Source organism: Myotis lucifugus, unplaced genomic scaffold, assembly GCF_000147115.1.
Source record: "Myotis lucifugus unplaced genomic scaffold, Myoluc2.0 scaffold_50, whole genome shotgun sequence".
In the NCBI taxonomy this organism is placed as follows: domain Eukaryota; kingdom Metazoa; phylum Chordata; class Mammalia; order Chiroptera; family Vespertilionidae; genus Myotis; species Myotis lucifugus.
In genome coordinates this window covers 74,943-95,201 of record NW_005871098.1, presented here as the reverse complement: position 1 = coordinate 95,201, position 20,259 = coordinate 74,943, and the positions used below count along the sequence as shown (strand labels likewise).

Genomic DNA, 20,259 nt, shown 5'->3' with positions numbered 1-20,259 from the left:
GGTAGGGCCGATGGGGAAGTTATGGCTCTACCCCGTCACACACAGACCAGGGCCCGTGGGGTGGGGGGGGGGTTGGGGCGCCGCACCCTGTCACACACAGAGCAGGGCCAATCAGGGGGTTGGGGCGCCGCACCCTGTTATACACAGAGCCGCAGGGCGATCAGGGGGTTGGGGAGCTCCCCCCTATCAGGCACAGAGCAGGGCTGATCAGGGGGTTGGGGTGCCTTCCCCTGTCACGAACAGAGCAGGGCGGATAGGGAGGTTGTGGCCCGCCCCCTGTCACACACAGAGCCGCAGGGCGATCAGGGGGTTTGGGCGCTGCCCCCTGTCACGCTGCTCCAGGGGCTAGGAGGCCTCGCGACTTCACTGATACCAGTGCTGGGAGGCTCACGGCTCCGCTGATCCCGGTGCTGGGAGGCATATTACCCTTTTACTATATAGGATAGAGGCCTGGTGCATGGGTGGGGGCCGGCTGGTTTGCCCTGAAGGGTGTCCCGGATCAGGGTGGGGGTCCCACTTGGGTGCCTGGCCAACCTGGGTGAGGGGCTGATGGCTGTTTGCAGCTGGTCACACCCCCTTCAGGGTGGGGGTCCCAACTGGGGTGCCTGGCCAGTCTGAGTGAGGGGCTGAGGGCTGATTTCAGGCTGGCGGGTGACTGAAGCTCCCAACCGCTCCTTTTTTTCGTTTTTTTTAATCTGGGCCAGCTTTAGCTCTGAGGCTTGGCTCCAGCTCTGAGACCTCGGCTGCTGAAAGCAGGTATCTGGTTTGTTTGTGTTCTATAATCGAAACACTGTTTCAACTCTAGCTCTGAAAGCAGGTTTCTGGGGTTTTGTTTAGCTTCTATATTTGTAACAATGTTTCAAACTGCAAGCTCAGAGGCCGGCAGCAGCAGGCGGGGAACGTTGGCTTTCTCCGTCACTGAAGCAAGCAAGCCTCATGTTCGCTTCAAGCTGCCTGGCTGCCGGCCGCCATCTTGGCTGGCAGTTAATTTGCATATCGCCCTGATTAGCCAATGGGAAGGGTAGCAGAGGTACGGCTAATTACCATGTTTCTCTTTTATTAGATAGGATGATGCCCCTAGCAACATTAGACAGTGTGTTATTATTTCCAAATTATAAGTGAGAAAACCTTTGTTCCCCCAATTTAAGTGACTTCATTGAATGACATTCAATGTTAAAAGAAAAGCAATGTAGATCCAGGTCTTCAGGTTATAGTGTCATTGAGAATTTTCTGGCTATAGGACAACGCATTTAGTAAATTCTCTAACTTACAAAAAAGTACAAGCTACAATCAGGAGCTTTAAAAAATAAGCATTGCTTAATTTTATCTATGTTTTACATATATCAGAATAAATGAGTAATTCATCTTGAAATTCACTAGTCAAAGAGATTCAACTTACAGTGTCTGATATACTTCAAATGTTGCATTAGCTTTGCCACCATGGATTAATGGAACAAATTATCACATTTCTCCCTTCTTTTCAAAAGAAGAAAGTAAAATTTGACAGTGGACATTATTCTGACTCAAAGAGATTTTTTAGACTGAGATTAATGTAAACATCTACCCAGAAGGTATACTGAAACAGGATGGGGGGACATGCAAGCTGCATTGGGAGAAAAGATGTTTTTCAGTGATTTACATATAGATATTTACACTAGTTAAAATACATGCTCCTTTTTTTTCTGAAAATCCATTTTTATTTTCATTTATTTTTTTAATAAATCTTTGTTGTTCAGATTATTACAGTTGTTCCTCATTTCCCCTCCATAGCTCCCCTCCACCCGGTTCCCACCCCACCCCCTGCCCTTACCCCCCCCCACTGTCCTCGTCCATAGGTGTAAGATTTTTGTCCAGTCTCTTCCCTCACCCCCCACACTCCCTTCCCCCTGAGAATTGTCAGTCCACTCCCTTTCTATGCCCCTGTTTCTATTCTATTCACCAGTTTATTCTGTTCATCAGATTTTTTATTCACTTGATTTTTAGATTCACTTGTTGATAGATATGTATTTGTTGTCACTTTTTTGTTCATAATTTTTATCTTTACCTTTTTCTTCTTCTTCCTATTCTTAAAGAATACCCTTCTGCCGAAACCGGTTTGGCTCAGTGGATAGAGCATCGGCCTGTGGACTGAAAGGTCCCAGATTCGATTCCGGTCAAGGGCATGTACCTGGGTTGCGGGCACATCCCCAGTGGGAGATGTGCAGGAGGCAGCTGATCGATGTTTCTCTCCCATCGATGTTTCTAACTATCTATCTCTCTCCCTTCCTCTCTGTAAAAAATCAATAAAATATATTTTAAAAAAAAAGAATACCCTTCAGCATTTCATATACTACTAGTTTGGTGGTGATGAACTGCTTTAGCTTTTTCTTATCTGTGAAGCTCTTTATCTGACCTTCAATTCTAAATGATAGCTTTGCTGGGTAGAGTAATCTTGGTTGCAGGTTCTTGCTATTCATCACTTTGAATATTTCTTGCCACTCCCTTCTGGCCTGCATGGTTTCTGTTGAGAAATCAGCTGACAGTCATATGGGTACTCCCTTGTATGTAACTAACTGTTTTCCTCTTGCTGCTTTTAAGATTCTTTCTTTGTCTTTTGCCCTTGGCATTTTAATTATGATGTGTCTTGGTGTGTTCCTCTTTGGATTCCTCTTGATTGGGGTTCTCTGCACTTCCTGGACTTGTAAGTCTATTTCTTTCACCAGGTAGGGGAAGTTTTCTGTCATTATTTTTTCAAATAAGTTTTCAATACCTTGCTCTCTCTCTTCTTCTGGCACCCCCAGAAGATGTTGGTACGTTGAAGTTGTCCCAGAGGCTCTTTGCACTATCTTCATGTTTTTGTATTCTTTTTTCATTTTGCTTTTCCGGTTGGGTGTTTTTTGCTTCTTCATATTTCAAATCATTGACTTGATTCTTGGGATCCCCTAGTCTGCTGTTGGATCTCTTTATATTATTCTTTATTTCGGTCAGTGTATAGTTAATTTCTAATCGGTCCTTTTTCATATCCTTGAGGGTCTCACTATATTTCTCGGAGATTTCTAGAAGATCCTTGAGCAACCTTATAACCATGGTTTTGAACTCTATATCCAGTAGTTTGCTTTCCTCCATTTCTTTCATTTATGATCTGTTTCTTTGTCTCTGCATTTTGGCTGCTTCCCTGTGTTGATAGAGTGGCTTTGTGTGCTAAGTGTCCTATAGGGCCCAGTGGCTCAGCCTCCCTAATTACCTAAGGTTGACACTCTTGGTGCACCCCTTTGTGGGCTGTGTGCACAATCTTGTTGTAGTTAAGCCTTGATTGCTATTGGTATCATTGGGAGGAATTGACCTCCAGGTCAATTGGCTGTAAGGACCAGTTGTGTCTACAATGGGAGAACTTCTGTGCTGGAGACAGCCTTATGGAGCAGGACTTGCTTCAGTGGGGCTTTGGCACTCACTGAGTCTGCCCCCTGAGTGTGTCTCTTATGGATGTGAAGAGTTGTAATCTGGATGGTCTCCCTCTGACCACTGGGTAGACTGGCTCTTGGATCTCCAAGGAGGTGCAAAGTCAACCACTGCCTGAGGCCACCCAGCAGAAGCTACAGAGAGATCTACAGATTCCTCCTCTTTGTTTGGGGTTTGGTGGTGCCCAGATGAGGCACCACTGTGAAGTAATGCAGGCTGCTGATGAGCCTTAGGCCTTCTTTTGGAATCTCTGGGATTCTCTGACCCAGATACAGTTTGACAGGTTTTTAGGCAGAGATAGGCCAGGCCATTAGTATGCAAAAGCCTCCATGCACAGCTTGGGTGGGGATGTAAATTGGGTGGGACAGGGTTTCAGGGAACCACCAGGGCGGGGCAAACCGCAATGGCTGCCAGTCTCCTTTGCCTCTGAGAGGTCCTGGGGTCTGTTTCCCATGCCCCGTGCAGGAACAATGAACACTGCAAGCACTTCTGCGAGGAAGCTGCCCTCACATTCCACCCCAATGCCAGACAGTACAGTTTCTCTCCGTATCAGTCTGGGTCCCCAAATTTTTGCCTATAGCTGGAGTTCAGAGCAGTTGGGAGCTTGTATCTCCCTCCCAATTGAAAAAGACAACAGCGTACCCAGCTAGCAGCCCCTTTCGCGTGCACCTCCGTACCTCTATACTTCCACCTCCTGCCGGACTCAATGCGCTTTTCTCTTTCCTTCTAGTTGTAGAATTTCCACTCAGCCAGCCTTCCCATGGTTCTGGATGATACTCGTTTTGTCTTTTAGTTGTAGTTTAAATGTGGTTGTACACGGCAGCAAGTTCAGGTGTTTATCTATGCCGCCATCTTGGTTCTCATACGTGCTCCTTTAAGTAGCAGCATGTCTGAATTCTAGGCTTTCCTCAGCCAGTTATGGAATGAAACCTTTAGCAAGTAGTTAACGTTCTCTGAGATGCCTCAGTTTCAGCTCTTTTCATCTGCACTTAAAAATATTTTTTTTATTTATTTCACAGAGGAAGGGAGAGGGAGAGAGATATAGAAACATCAATGATGAGAGAGAATCACTGATCAGCTGCCCCCTGCATGCCCCCTATTGGGGATCAAGCTGACAACCTGAGCATGCACCTTGACCAGGAATTTAACCATGACCTTCTGGTTCATAGGTCGATGCTCAACCTTGAGCCATAACTCATAGTTGTACCTGAGAATTTTGTTAGCCCATATAAATATAACATATCCAAAACCTTATATTCCAGTTTTTACTTCCAACTTTTAGCCCGCCTTTTCTCTTCAATCTCAATACAACTATAGTTCATAGTTTTGGGGATCTCTTGACCATTGTATTTTCTCCTAATCTATCTAACTACCACCTTTGGATTTTACTCCCATATTCAAGTCAGAACCTAGGATTTCTGTTATTGGTCACTCCGTCCTCATTGTCTTAGCAGCTTCCCTTAGAGTTCCAGTACATGCTCTGGCAAAGCCTCTCCCTCAGGAGGCTTTTCACTCTTGACTTCTTGTCTGAACACTAGAATTGTAGATTGGTGCTGCTTCTGCCTCAAAACTGTCAGGCCTTCAATAAGACTAATCTTTTAAATTATTGTTAAGTTCTAGATAGTTTAAAAAACATTTTGTTGTAGAATTCTGCGATGTTTTATTTTGTATTTATGATTTTCCCCCAAACATAACATGCATAATGAAATATGTAAAATCTAGGTCATGATATTGCTACTCAGGAATTAAATTTCAGACAGATGCACAGTATTGTAGACATAGCAAAAAGACACCTACCATGTGAGTGCCTCTGGGAGCAGGTTTCACTAAGGAAAAGTATTTCTTAAGTGGGAAAGAGATCATACAAGGGCATCAAAACATAATGCTCATGCTTCTATATATATAAAAGCCTAAGCGACTGTTAAGACCGAATTACCGAACAACCAGTCAACCAGTTGCTGACTCTCACTGACCACCAAGGGGCAGATGCTCAATGCAGGAGCTGCCCCCTGATGGTCAGTGCTCTCCCACAGCCAACCTCCCATGGGTGGCCAACCTTCTGCGGTCCCTCCTCCTAGCTGGCCACCCTCCCGTGGTCCCTCCCCCCAGCCAGCTAACCTCCCATGGTCCCTCCTCCCAGCTGCCAACCTCCCGCGGTCCCTATCCCCAACTGGACGGCCCCCCAAATGGCCCTGATTGGCTGCCAGGCCGAGGGACTCTACCCATGCACAAATTCATACACCAGGCCTCTAGTTTTGTAATAAAATACTTAAAGAGATGGTAGAAAATCTAAATACGCTCAATAAAAGTTTATGTAATTTCATGAATAAAATATTTTTAAAAAATAGTTTTATTGATTTTCAGAGAGAGAAGAAGAGAGAGGGAGAGAGATAAAGAGAAATACTGATATCAATTGGCTGCCTACTACAAGCCCTCTAGCTGAGATTGTGGCCATGTGCTCTGACCAGGAATTGAACCAACAACCTTTTGGTGCAGGGGACAATATGCAACCAATGGAGCTAGCCAGAGCCATGAATAATATATTGAGAGTTATTTAAGGGACATGAGTTTAGTTTCTAAGTATATCGTTAAATTTAAAAAATCTCTATCATTGAGAGTGAACATGTTTCCATATAAGGAAAATTTCAGAATATGAGAAATTTTATTTGTTTGAAATATGTGTTTAATAGAAAAATATAAATCATCTACACTAATAAAAGACAAAGATGCTAATTGACCATACCTTTGCTATGCCCAAGCCACGCCCACCAGCCAATCAGAGCGACTATATGCAAATTAACCCAACCAAGATGGCGGCCGGCCGCCAGCAGCCACGGAGCTGGAGCAAGCAGGAGGCTTGGTTGCCCCGGCGATGGAGGAAGCCAAGCTTCCCGCCAGCCCTAGCCAGCTGTGGCCTCCACAAAAGGCAACAAATTTTCAATTATAGAAGCTAAATAAATCCCAGATACCTGCTTCCAGCCAGCCTCCACTGGGAACTTGGGTGGCTGGGGGCTTTGGCCAGCCTGCAAACAACCATCAGCCCCTCACCCAGGCTGGCCACACCCTCATAGGGTGAGGGTCCACGCTGGGGGGTTTGGCCAGCCTGCAAACAGCCATCAGCCCTTCACCCAGGCTGGCCAGGCACCCCAGCGGGACCCCCACCCTGATCCGGGACACCCTTCAGGGCAAACCAGCCGGCTCCCACCCATGCACCAGGCCTCTATCCTATATAATAAAAGGGTAATATGCAAATTGACCCTAACAGCAGAGCGACTGGGAATCACTGGTCACTATGACACACACTGACCACCAGGGGGCAGATGCTCAATGCAGGAGCTTGCCCCTGGTGGTCAGTGTGCTCCCATAGGGGGAGCTCTGCTCAGCCACAAGCCAGGCTGACAGCTGCCAGTACAGCGGTGGTGGTGGGAGCCTCTCCTGCCTCCTCAGCAGCGCTAAGGATGTCCGATTGCAGCTAGGCCTGCTCCCCACTGGCTAGTGGACATCTCCCGAGGGCTCCTAAGCTGCCAGAGGGATGTCTGACTGCCAGCTTAGGCCCAATCTTCCAGGGAGCAGGCCTAAGCCAGCATGTGGTCATTCCCCGAGGGGTCCCAGACTGCGAGAGGGCACAGGCTGGGCTGAGGGATCCTCCTGAGTGCACAAATTTTTGTGCACTGGGCCTCTAGTATAAAATATATATCACATAACTATGAAAATAGATGCACATTTGACCATTGGACAGCACGGGGTTAAGTGCACTGATCCTCCCATAGTCAAAAATTCACACATAACTTTTGACTCCCCAAAAACTTCAGTAGTCACTTAGTGTCTGAGGGAAATTGGTTCCAATTAGCAAAATCCATGGATTCTCAAGTCTTATATAAAATGGTGTAAAACAGTGCATATAGTTGGCCTTCCACATATGTTGATTCTCATCCTTGGATCAAAATTACTATTTTCTATCCACAACTGGTTGAATATACATATAGGAAATCCAGGGATATAGAGGGCCAACTGTATATTTATTGAAAAGAATCCGTATCTAAGTGGACTCAGGTAGTTCAAACCCATGTTGTTAAAGGGTCAACTGTAATTACTTGTCATTTTTTTAGGATGTTTGGGACTTATACAAAAAATAAGGGAACATATTTTTTGAAAAACAGTAAAATGTCATGGTCTGCTTGCATGTATTTTTCATCAGAGAAGATTGATCACAGGATTAAAAATTGCATTGTTCAGTGTTTTTTTTCTTCATTTTTTAATTGTTATTGTTGAAAGTATTACATATGTCCCTTTCCCCCCTCCATCAACACCCTCCAGCACTACCCACCCCCCCGCAGGCACTTACTACCCTACTGACTGCATCCATGGATTATGCATATATGCATACAAGGTCTTTGGTTGGTTACCTCCCACCCACCCACTTACTCCCATCTTTCCTCAGAAATTTCACAACTCTGTTCCATGCTTCCATGTCACTGGATCCACTCCAGTCATCAGTTTATTTTGTTAATTAGATTCCACATGAGTGAGATCCTGCAATACTTCTCTTTCTATGACTGAGGTATTTCACTTAGCATGATACTCTCTAGGCCTCTCCATGCTGTCTCAAAGGGTAAGAGATTCTTCTTTTTTACTTCTGTATAGTACTCCATGGTATAAATGTACCACAGTTTTTTTATCCACTCATCTACTGATGGGCACTTTCGCTGTTTTCAGATATGAACTGTTGTAAATGGTGCTACTATGAACATAAGGGTGCATTCATTCTTTCTGATTGGTGTTTTGGGTTTCATAGGATATATTCCTAGAAATGGGGTCAAATGGCAATTCCATATTTAATTTTTTGAGGAAACACCATACTGTTTTCAATAATGGCTACACCAGTCTGCATTCCCACCAGTAGTGTACTAGGATTCCCTTTTCTCCACCAGCACTTGTCATTAGATAATTGGTTGGTAGTAGTCATTCTGACAAGTGTGAGATACCTCACTATCATTTTAATTTGCATCTCTCTGATGATCAGTGACTTTGAGCATGTTTTCATATGTCTCTTGGCCATCTGTATGTCCACTTTGGGGAAGTGTCTAGTTAGGTACTTTGCCCATTTTTTAATTGGATTGTTTGTCTTCCTTTTGTTAAGTTGTATGAATGCCTTATATATTTTAGATGTTAATCCTTTATCAATGTATCATTGCCAAATATGTATTCCCATACAGTTGGCTCCCTTTTTGTTTTGTTGATGGTTTCTTTTGCTGTGCAGAAGCTTTTTATCTTGATGTATTCCCATTTGTTTATTTTTCTCCTTAGTTTTTTTGCCCTAGATTTATCTGCAAATATAATGCTATGAGAGGTGTTTGAGATTTTGCTGCCTATGGTTTCTTCTAGGATTTTTATGGTTCAATGACTTACATTTAATTCTTTTATCCATTTGGAGTTTATTATTGTGTATGGTGTAAGTTGGTGGCCTATTTTCATTTTTTTTTTGCATGTATCTGCCCAATATTCCCAACACCATTTATTGAAGAGAATGTCTTGACTCAATTGTATGCTCTTGCCTCCTTTGTCAAAAATTAATTGAGTTAAATGGCTTGGATCAATTTCTGGGCTCTCTGTTCTGTTCCATTGATCTCTATGCCTGTTCTTGTGCCACTACCAGGCTGTTTTGATTACGGTGACTTTGTAGTATAACTTGATATCTGGTATTGTGTTTCCTCCAACTTTGTTCTGCTTTCTCAGAATTGCTAAACCTATTTGGGGTATTTTTTGATTCCATATAAATTTTTGGAGTATTTTTCTAGTTCTGTGAAATATGCTGTTGGTATTTCAATGAGAATTGCATTGAATCTTTAGATTGTCTTAGGTAGTATGGACATTTTATGATGTTGATTCTTCCAATTCATAAACACAGAATATTTTCCCCCTTATTTATGTCTTCGTCTATCTCTTTTACAAGTTACTGTCATTTTCCGAATACAAGTCTTTTACCTCCTTAGTTAAGTTTATTCCTAAGGATCTTAATTTTTTGTTGCATTGGTAAAAAGGATTGTTTGTTTAGTTTTTCTTTCTGAAAATTCATTATTGGTGTATAAAAAAGGCCATCGATTTTTGGGTATTCATTTTGTATCCTGCTAATTGCCAAATTCATTTATTAAATTTAGTAGTTTTTTGGTGGACTCTTTATGGTTTTCAATGTAAAAGATCATGTCATCTGCAAATAATGAGAATTTTACTTCCTACTTTCCCATTTGGATGCCTTTTATTTCTTCTTCTTGTCGGATCGATATGGCTAGGACTTCCAATATTATTTTGAATAAGGGTGGTGAAAGCGGACATCCCTGTCTTGTTCCTGTTCTTAGGGAATATGATTTTAGTTTTTGCCCATTGAGTATGATGTTGGCTGCAGATTTGTCATATAAGCCTTTATCATGTTCAGATATGCTCCCTCTATCCCCACTTTGCTGAGAGTTTTTATCAAAAATGTATGTTGGATTTTGTCAAATGCTTTCTCTACATGTATAGATATGCTCATGTGATTTTTGTCTTTCAGTTTGTTTATGTGATGTATTTGTTTATTGATTTGTGAATGTTATACCAGCCTTGAATCCCTGGAATAAATCCCATTTGGTCATGGTATATGATCTTTTTATTATATTGCTGGATCTGATTTGCTATTATTTTGTTGAGGACTTTAGGATCTATGTGCATCAGGGATATTGGCCTGTAATTTTCTTTGTAGTGTCTTTACATGGTTTTGGAATTAGGATAATGCTAGCCTCATAAAAAGAGCTTGGAAGTGTTCCTTCCTCCTGTATTTTTTGGAATAGTTTGAGGAATATAGGTGTTAGTTCTTTGAATGTTTGCTAAAACTCCCCTGTAAAGCCATCTGTTTGTGGGCTTTTGTTTGCTGGGAGTTTTTTTTATTACTGCTTCTATTTCATTAGTTGTTATTGGCCTATTCAGGTTTTCTGATTCTTTCTCATTCAGTTTTGGAAGATTGCATTTTTTTATGAATTTTTCCATTTAATCCACATTGTCCAGCTTGTTGGCATATAGTTGTTCTTAGTATTTTCTTATAATCCTTTGTATTTGCACAGTGCCAGTGGTTACTTCTCCACTTTTATTTCTGATTTTATTTATTTGGGTCCTCTCTCTTTGGTGGGTAATGGTTCATCAATATTGTTTATCCTTTCAAAGAACCAGCTCTTGGGTTTACAGGATTTTTTTATTTATTTGTTTTTTTAGTCTCTGTTATTTATTACTGCTCTAATCTTTATTATTTCCTTCCTTCTACTTACTCTGGGCTTTTCTTGTTGTTCTCTTTCTAGTTCTTTAAGTTGTAGGGTTAAATAGTTTATTTTTAATTTTCCTTATTTTTTTGAGGTTGTTCTGTAGTGCTATGAACTTCCCTGTCAAGACTGCTTTTGCTGTGTTCTAGAGATTTTGGGCTGTTTTTTGTTCATTTTCATTTGTTTCCAGGAAGTTTTTTATTTCTTTCTTGATCTCATTGGTAAGCCATTCATTGTTTAAGAACATCCTATATAATAAAAGTCTAATTTGCAAATTGTCCCCTCGGGCGGTCGTTTGATGAGGAGACCAGGAGTTCGACCACTCGCTATGACATGCTATGACCACCAGGGGCAGCGCAGAACATGGCAGGCTTTGGCGACACAGCACTGGCAGCGGCGGCAGTGTAGGCGCTGCAAGCCCCAATAGGTCCCGAACCATGGCAGGAGGGTGGAGTAGGTGAGTTGGCTGCACCAGGGCAAGGCAAGTGGGGGCCCAGGTGCTGCCCATGGCCCAGAGGTCAGCTAGGATCTGCCCTATGAAGCTGTCTGGCCCCGGGCTTTTGTTTGCTAGAAGCTTTTTGATGACTGCTTCAATTTCTTCCATAGTTATCAGCCTATTGATATTGTTAGATTCTTCCTGATTGAGTTTTGGAATGTTATATTTTTCTAGGAATATGTCCATTTCCTACAGGTTGTCTAATTTGTTGGAGTAGAGTTGTCCATAGTATTTTTTAATAATCATTTTTATTTCTGTGGGGTCTGTTGTTATTTTGCCTCTATCATTTATGATTTTGTTTATTTGGGTCCTCTCTCTTTGCTTCTTGGTGAGCTTGGCTAGAGGTTCAACAATCTTGTTTATCCTTTCAAAGAGCCAGCTCTTGGTTTCATTGATTTTCTGTATTGTTTTTTTGGTCTCTTATTTATTGGTCTGTCATTTATTGGTCTCTTATTTATTGGTCTGTCATTTATTTGGTCTGTCATTTATTGGTCTGTCATTTATTGGTCTGTCATTTATTTCTGCTCTGATCTTTATTATCTCCTTTCTTCTGCTCACTCTGGGCTTTTCTTGTTGCTCTCGTTCTAATTCCTTGAGATGTAGAGTTAGATGATTTATTACCATTTTTTCTTGTTTTTTTTGAGGTAGGCCTGTAGCGCTATAAACTTCCCTCTCGGGACTGCTTTCATTGTGTCCCATAGGTTTTGGATTGTTGTGTTTTCATTGTCATTAGTTTCCAGGATGTTTTTAATTTCTTCTTTGATCTCATTGGTAACCCAATCAGTATTTAATAACATGCTATTCAGCTTCCAAATGTTTGAGTATTTTGGGTTGTTTTTATTGTTGTTTATTTCTAATATTATGCCATTGTGGTCTGAGAAGATGCTTGGTATGATTTCAATCTACTTGAATTTGGAGAGACTTTGCTTGTGACCCAATATGTGGTCTATTTTTGAAAATGTCCCATGTGCACTTGAGAAGAATGTATATTCCGTGGCTTTGGCGTGAAATGTTCTGAAGATGTCAATTAAGTCCATCTGATCTAGTGATACATTTAGGATTGCTGTTTCTTTGCTGAATTTTTGTCGAGAGGATTTAACCAGTGATGCCAGTGGTGTATTAAAGTCCCCTACTATGATTGTATTGTTGTCAATCTCTCCCTTGATGTCTTCCAGGAGTTTTTTTTTTTATGTATTTGGGTGCTCCTGCATTGGGTGCATATATGTTTGTCAGGGTTATATTCTCTTGTTGTATCAATCCCTTTAGTATTATGAAGTGGCCTTCCTTATCTCTTGTTATGGCCTTCACTTTGATGTCTATTTTGTCTGATATAAGTATTGCTACCCCAGCTTTTTTTTCATTTCCATTTGCCTGAAAGATATTTTACCATACCTTCACTTTCAGTCCTTGTGAGTCCCTTATTTTGAGGTGGGTCTCTTGTAGACAGCAAATATATGGGTCATGTTGTCTTATCCGTTCAGCCCCTCGATGTCTTTTGATTGAAGCATTTAGTCCATTTACGTTTGAAGTTATTATTGAAAGGTACTTGTTTGTAGCCATTTCTATTTTTTGTCCCTGTTTTCTTTCTTCGCTCTTTATTTCTTCTTTTTACACCAGTCACTTTAGCATTTCTTGCATTTCTGGCTTGGTTGTGATAAACTCCCTTAGCCTTTTTTTGTCTACAAAGCTCCTGATTTCCCCTTCAATTTTGAATGATAGCCTTGCTGGGTAGAGAATTCTTGGATTCAGTCCTTTGCATTGCATCACTTTGTAAATTTCCGTCCATTCTTTTCTGGCCTGATGTGTTTCTGTTGAGAAATCATTTGATAATCTAATGGGAGATCCCTTGTATGTAACTTTCCATCTCTCTCTTGCAGTCTTTAAGATTCTCTCTTTGCCCTGAACATTTGCCATGGTAATTATGATGTGTCTTGGCGTGGGTCTTTTCAGGTCCATCTTGTTTGGGACTCTCTGTGCTTGTGTGACTTTTTTCTTCCCCACCTCAGGGAAGTTTTCTGATATTATTTCTTCCAATAGGTTTTCTAACCCTTGTTCCTCTTTCTGTTGTTCTGGCACCCCTATTATTCGTATGTTGTTTCATTTCATGTTGTCCCATAACTCCCTTAGGCTCTCCTCCTGTCTTTTAATTTTTTTCTCCAGTTGCAGTTCAGTTTGGGTGTGTTTTGTTTCCCTGTCTTCTAATTCGCTAATTCTAGTCTACTGTTGAAACTTTCAATGGTGTTTTTTATTGCAGCTATATCACTCTTATAAGGGCAATAACATAAGTTATTGATTTTTTCATCCATTTCTTTTTGATTCTTCCATAAGTTGTTGATTTTTTTATCTGTTTCTTCTTGATTCTTGCATAAGTTGTTGATTTTTTCCTCCATCTGGTTTATGCACTCTAGGCCCCTTAATCTGAATTCTTTTTCTGACATGTTGCATGCCTCGGTTTCACTTAGCTGCTTTTCTCGCGAGTCCTCTTCTTTCCTTTGGGGGTTTCTTTGTCTACCCATGTTTGATCTCACCGACAGATCTAGATGTTGAGTCGTTCAGGGGCTGCTCCTTGGGTGGCTGTGGCTCCTTGGGCTGCGGTTGCTCCTCGGGCAGTTGTGGTAGCAGTTGCTCCTCAGTTGGCAGCAGCTCCTCTGGTGGGTGCTGTTCACATCTGTGGTGGCTCCTCTGGCTTGTGGGGGGAGGCTTCTCACTCAGCTGCTGTTCCTCAGACAGAGGGTGTGCTGATCACGAGGCTGCTGTTCCTTGGATGGTGGCGGGCTATACACGCAGCTGCTACTCCTTGAACTGGGGCTGACTGCTCACGTGGCTGCTGTTCCTTGAATGGGGGCTGGCTGCACGCTGCTTTTGTTCCTCTGATGTGGTGGGCTGCTTGTGGGGCTACTGCTCCTTGGACTTGGACAGGTTGATTGCAAGTCTGCTGCTCCTCAGATGGCGGTGGTCTGCTTGCACGGCTGCTGCTCTTTGGACGGGAGTGAGCTGCAGGCGTAGCTGCTCCTCCTCCCCAGGTATCTGGTTATGTGGCTTGCTCTCTAGCACTTTAGCCAGACAGGATAAAATTCACCTTAACAAGACATGACTCAAGGGGAACAAAGCATGAATGTACTCACGACACCGATAACCCCAATATAAGTGACCACCTGAGAAAAGAGAATTAGGGGAGAGAAAAGAGAGTACAAATGATATCTAAGAGACAGAGAGAGAGAGAGAAAGAAAAAAAAAGATAGGAGAGAAAAGAAAAAGGAGAATACACACACACACACACACACACACACGGAGAAAACACCACAGAACCAATAGATAAACCAAACAAATACAAACACCAAACACCCAGTAAAGAGGGTGGGGGCAGAATCTCATTCCATTTTAATTCTGTATGCCTAGGTTTCTCTCTCTATTTCTTCTTTTCATTACAGCAGTCCCTTTAAGCATTTCTTGTAATGCTGGCTTGGTGGTGATGTACTCCTTTAGCCTTTTTTTGTCCAGGAAGCCCTTTATTTGAACATCTATTTTGAATGATAATCTTGCTGGATATAGTAATCTTGGTTTCAGATCCTTTCTTTTCATTACTTTGAGTACTTCATGCCATTCCCTCTGGCCTGCAGAGTTTCTGATAAGAAATCGGTGTCAGCCTTATTGGAGCCCTTTTGTAGGTAACAGGTTGGTTTTCTCTTACTGCCTTTAAGATTCTCTCTTTGTCTTTTATTTTTGGTATTTTAATTATGATGTGTCTGGGTGTGGGCCTTTTTGTGTTTCTTGCTTGAGGTTCTCTGTGCCTCCTGGACTTGTGTGACTTTTTCCTTTACTATGTTAGGGAATTTTCTGCCATTATTTCTTCAAACACTTTCTCTATACCTTACTCCATTTCTGCCTCTTCTGGCACTCTTGCTATTCTAATATTGTTACATTTCACGTTGTCCCACAACTCCTTTAAGCTGTCCTCCTATTTTTTTTTCTTTTTGGTTCTCTGATTGAGTGATTTTTTTTCAACACTGTCTTCTAATTCACTGATTCAATCCTCAGATTCCCCTAATCTGCTGTGTATTCCTTGCAATGTGTTCTTTATTTTTGCTATGTAATTTTTTATTTCTTTTTTCATAGTTAACTATACCTTTTCTCATGCTGTTGAGCATCTTTACCATCATTATTCTGAAGTCTGTATCAGATAAATTTCTTATCTCCATTTCATTTATCTCTTCTTCTGGGGAATTCTCTTGTTCTTTCATTTGTGGGTTGTTTCTTTGTCTCCTCATTTTTGCTGCCTTTTTGGGTTTGTGACTATGTATTAGGGAGATCTGCTACATCTCAATCTCTAGTGCAGGGCAGTGTCAAATGCTAATTAGACTGGGAAATACTCAATTAGATCAGGGAAATACTCAAAGCCTCCAGAGACTGCCTCTGCCTACAGACTGATAGGATTCCATCTTGAATAGCCCTCAGGCAATCATTCTTAGGTGTGGTGATAGTTTTTCACAGAGTGGGGCAATTGCTTCTGTGTGGAAGCTAACTGTTATTCTCAGTCTATTAATGGATCTCAGAAATTCCACCCGGTGGGGCAAGGTGTTTTCCAATAGGGTGGTCATCAGCTGTCTTTCCCCAAGGCAAAGCCACCTATATAGCCAATGTCTGCGTGAATGAATGAGTCAGCACAGGAGACTAAGGTTTCTGCCTTCTGAGATCTAACCCCAAAGCCCCCAATCCTGGATTCTGCTCACATAACTCCAGTCCACTCTGCCCTCCCCCTGCCAGAGCACAAGGTGATTGGCTCCACAGGGAATTTTGTGTGTTGGCACTTTATGAGGGTGCCTGAATTTCCAGCTGTATCTCCCTGGAAAACAGCAACCCCACTGCTTTTTACAGCCATCTGTTATGTGTGCACTCTTCTCAGTTCTAGTGCTCTCTGCTGGGGGTCCCAGCTTGGGGATTAGACTCCAGAGTTCTCAATGGCAATCCCTCACAGCTGAGATATCTTTCCTGAACTTCAGTTGTTATCTGTGGGAGCCCACCAGCCCACCAGTGCCTCCTCCCCTCCTACCAATCTCTATTCGGTTTCCTCTTTTCATCCTCAGGATCAGGGTTCTGTTCATCAAGTCTTCTGTTGATTATTCAGGAAGTTTTTCTGTATTTTAGTTATAATTACAGTTTGTTCCTGTGTGTATGTCTGTGCAGCATCGACTTACTCCTCACTCATAGTTTCCATTTTTCAGTGTTTTAAGATTTTTTCTTATTTGGTAAAAATAATTAAAATGAGCAACCAGTGGTTGGTTTAGCCATGTTCTTATTTTGTCTTATTTTCTCTAGGTAGCAGTAAAATTGGTGGACTTATTTCTTTTATTCTTTTGATAAAATTTTAATTTTAAGGGTAAAATTCAGTTTCTTTTAATTCAGAGGAGTAATATTGGTCTCTTTTAAAAAGTATTACATGTCAATGAGACATTGTTTGGCTGCATTTCTGAAACTCAGAGGAAGACTCAACCAAGGGAAAAATGATCCTGCTGTCTGTGTTTTTAATAGACAGTTTTTGTTGGCAAACTTAATGCTTATGTTCTAAGGCCAAGGGAACAATCCTATTTTAGACTTCCTTTCTCCAGACTATGACACACAAAAGCTAGCCAGAAAATGGCTTAGCAGGTACTGTAATGACTAGCTAAAGTAAAGGAAAAATTACCAAAATGTCCTAGATATAACATTCCTTTGAAATGTTTATAGTCGGTGACAAATCCAGCATTTGATTGTGTTAACATCTCTGGTACAGACAGGAAAACAACTGTGGTAGAGATTTTCTGTTTCAGAAACAGTGAATACTGTATAAAGGATCCAAGAAGAGCATTTTAGAAGGCCAGAAAGAGCATTCTTTTCTCTAGTCTATTCTTTTCCTAGTAACTGGAACATATTAGTTGCCCCTCTTGTATAAGTTAATTTTGGGGCTTTTTTATTGAAAGAATCTTTGATTTGCAATTGATATTAAAACTCACTCTATTGCAATTTACATATAAAACAAAGGAGTCTCAATAACTCATATTTCTCTCATGATGAGCTGAGATGTTCCAGCCTAAGGATTTGACCTAATGGGTTCTATAACTGTGTGTTTGGTCAATAGAATTAACATACACATGAGTTTTGGTCTTTGACTACTAAATTCTATATTCTCTCTCTGTTGTATTGCAGGATTTATTGGTTATGCTCCATATATCAACCGTATAGTTCAACAGTGGAACCTTCAGGATAATGATGATGATCAGCTATTTTATACTAAAATTTACATTGATCCACTGAAGAGGGTATGTAATAGCTCCTGCTCCCATTTTCAATGTAACCCCCTTGTCCAGGAAGGCTGCTGGAGCTTCCCGGCAGTTAGCAGGCAGAAGAGTAAATAAGGGACCATCTCAGTTTTGTCAACTCCCTTCTCACAAAATACTTCCTTGTATTTTTTCTTTGACTGCAACATATTTGTGTGGCTACATATAATATGCAAAGGAAATGCTGTCTTTTATTTGTAGTATGTGTATCTTGCTAGAAATCTGAATTCTGTAATTAAGGGGGGAGGGGAGTGATGTTGGGGCAAATAGCAGTCCTGAGATTGATTTAAATGAAACTGTGGAGAAAAGTATAACCAAAGCTCAATTTTAACAATATTTTTAATATATTTACCTAATATAACTGTTACAGTTCTAGAATTTACTGAATTGTGTATTCATGGGTGCTGTCATTATGAAACAAGGTTTTCTTAAAAGTACATTTACAGTGAATTTGCAGCTATATTGTTTCTGTTTCTTAGATAAGTACTTTAGTGACCTAAATATTTTCATTAGACACTTAATACTTAAGAAACTCCATTCTTAAGCTATTTTTCTTCATCTCTATATTTTACTTTCCCTCTGTGTGCCTGCCACGGCAAGCCTGAGGGATTTGGCCTCTCATCTGGAGAGAAACCTCCTCTTAATGTGGGTGCAGCATGCTGCTCATCTTTTCTTGTAGTTCAACTAGGAAAGTGCTTTGAGTCTTATTTAGTTGTCTTTGCTTAGGGTTCTTCCTCACTGTTGTGTTTATAATATTTTTGGTTGTCTAAATCCTGTTTAAATTTCTCTCTAAGCATAAGAGTATGCTCAGTATACGTCTTAGTCTTCTTGGATTGTCATAACCAAATACCATAGACTGGATGGTTTTTTAAACAATAGAAAAAATTGTTTTCAAAGAGTCTAGAAGTCTGAGATAAGGTTGCTAGCATAGTCAGTTTCTGATGAAAACTCTCTTCCCCACTTGGTCCTCACATGGGATAGATAGAGGAAGAAAGAGACAGACAGAGGGAGAAGGAAAGGGAGAGGGAGGGCAAGCACAGGTGTGTAAACACTAATTTCTTCTCATAAGGGCAAAATTTACATCATGAGGGACCCCCTCTTATAACCTGAACTTAACCCTCATTGCGGTTAGAACTTCAACATAGGAATTTTGAGGAGCACAAAGTTTCAATACACAATAGCATGCACAATACTTTTAGGAATATTATTGTGAAGAACAATGTAGCTGAAAAACTGCATTGAGAATCATAAGGGTTTTTTAAAATATATTTTTATTGATTTCAGAGAGGAAGGGAGAGGAAGAGAGAGATAGAAACATCAGTGATGAGAGAGCATCATTGATTGGTTGCTTCCTGCACACCCTACACTGGGGATCAAACCAGCAACTCCGGAATTGAACCCCAACCTCCTGGTTCATTAGGTTAACGCTCAAACACTGAGCCACACTGGACTGAGCGAGAATCATAAGGTTTGTAAAGCAGATTAATTGCCAGCCTGTTGGCAATCAGGCCGTTTATGCTGCAATAATAACCCCCAAGCTCAACAGCTTAACAGGGGTTCCTGCTTATTGTAGTCACTTGGTAGAGGGGAGTGGGGCCCTAGCTGATAAAGCAGCTATCTCCAACCTTGCTGGTTCATGTGCCAGAGAGAAGTAGCACACTTAGGGTCTCCAACTGGCAATGACATCTCCAGATGGGAAGTGATTCATTTTACTTCTGCTAACAATTCACTGGTCAGAATTAGTCAGAAGGTAGAGATGTGGAAATACTTGGAAAACAGCATGAATGCTTTCCCATACATTCTATCCTCTAATTTAATCAATAGTAAAATTATAATCTTTCTGAAAAATATTGCTGGAATAATTTACGTATGGAATTTAATTTTTTTAAAGAACAAACTATATTAACATACAGTGTTTGTTGTTCCATTGTCGTTTTTAATATTATCTCTGTTCTTATTTTAGGAAGCTCTTAACATCACATTGGATCACAAATGCAAAATTTTTCAGACTTTAAATGGAGCTGTAGGTATGCTTCCAATATAATGAATTGCTCGTGGATACAAATGGACATCTGTGTGTTCAACTGCTGCTGTTTGGTATATCCATTTTGGGGCTATGACTAAGGTTTACTGTGTAGATATTGCAACTATTAAAATATACTGGACTTGAGCTTATTGATGCAGTAAATACATTCAGTTCAAATCACTGCCTCAGAGTGATGCAAAAAAAGATAAGCTTCTTGCCTTAGGTAACATAGAATTTAGTATCTCACCATCTGGGACTATAGATGTAGTTTTAAATTAATTATACCTACTGTTACACATTTTTCATTATAAGTTCCCTGTATTGAGAATCACTCAGGAATAGTAGAGTATAAGAGTATTTTTTATCTAGCTGAAAAGTACCTGATAACTGGGCACATTCATTGTGGAGTGTGTGTGTGTGTGGTGTGCTTTCCTAAATAGACATATATCTTGATGAAATACATTAATGCATTAAAATTAATTAATCAATACATTAAATATCAACATACATTAATTCATTAATAAATTATACTTAAAATTTAAAAATACTTTGCAATTCAATATGATTCTTCAAGGCAGTACATAGAGTAACAGGTTTCTCAGAATGGAAAGAATTTAGTTTGGAGTGTTCAGGAAGTGAGGGAAGGAATCTGAAAACAAATAAAAATACCTCTCTGCTCCCATATGACTTGTATATTAC

The 20,259-nt window shown here is 40.8% G+C and overlaps 1 protein-coding gene across 1 annotated transcript in view; it reads left to right on the top strand.

Moving 5' to 3' along the window:
* PLOD2 (procollagen-lysine,2-oxoglutarate 5-dioxygenase 2) overlaps positions 1-20,259 on the top strand; it is a gene marked incomplete at its 3' end in the record, with an annotated part of 224,728 nt that overhangs the window by 138,562 nt on the left and 65,907 nt on the right. The window contains exons 5-6 of the mRNA XM_006088668.3: positions 17,404-17,516; positions 19,498-19,561. Coding sequence (XP_006088730.3) covers positions 17,404-17,516; positions 19,498-19,561 — 177 coding nt within the window. The remainder of the gene's footprint in view (positions 1-17,403; positions 17,517-19,497; positions 19,562-20,259) is intronic.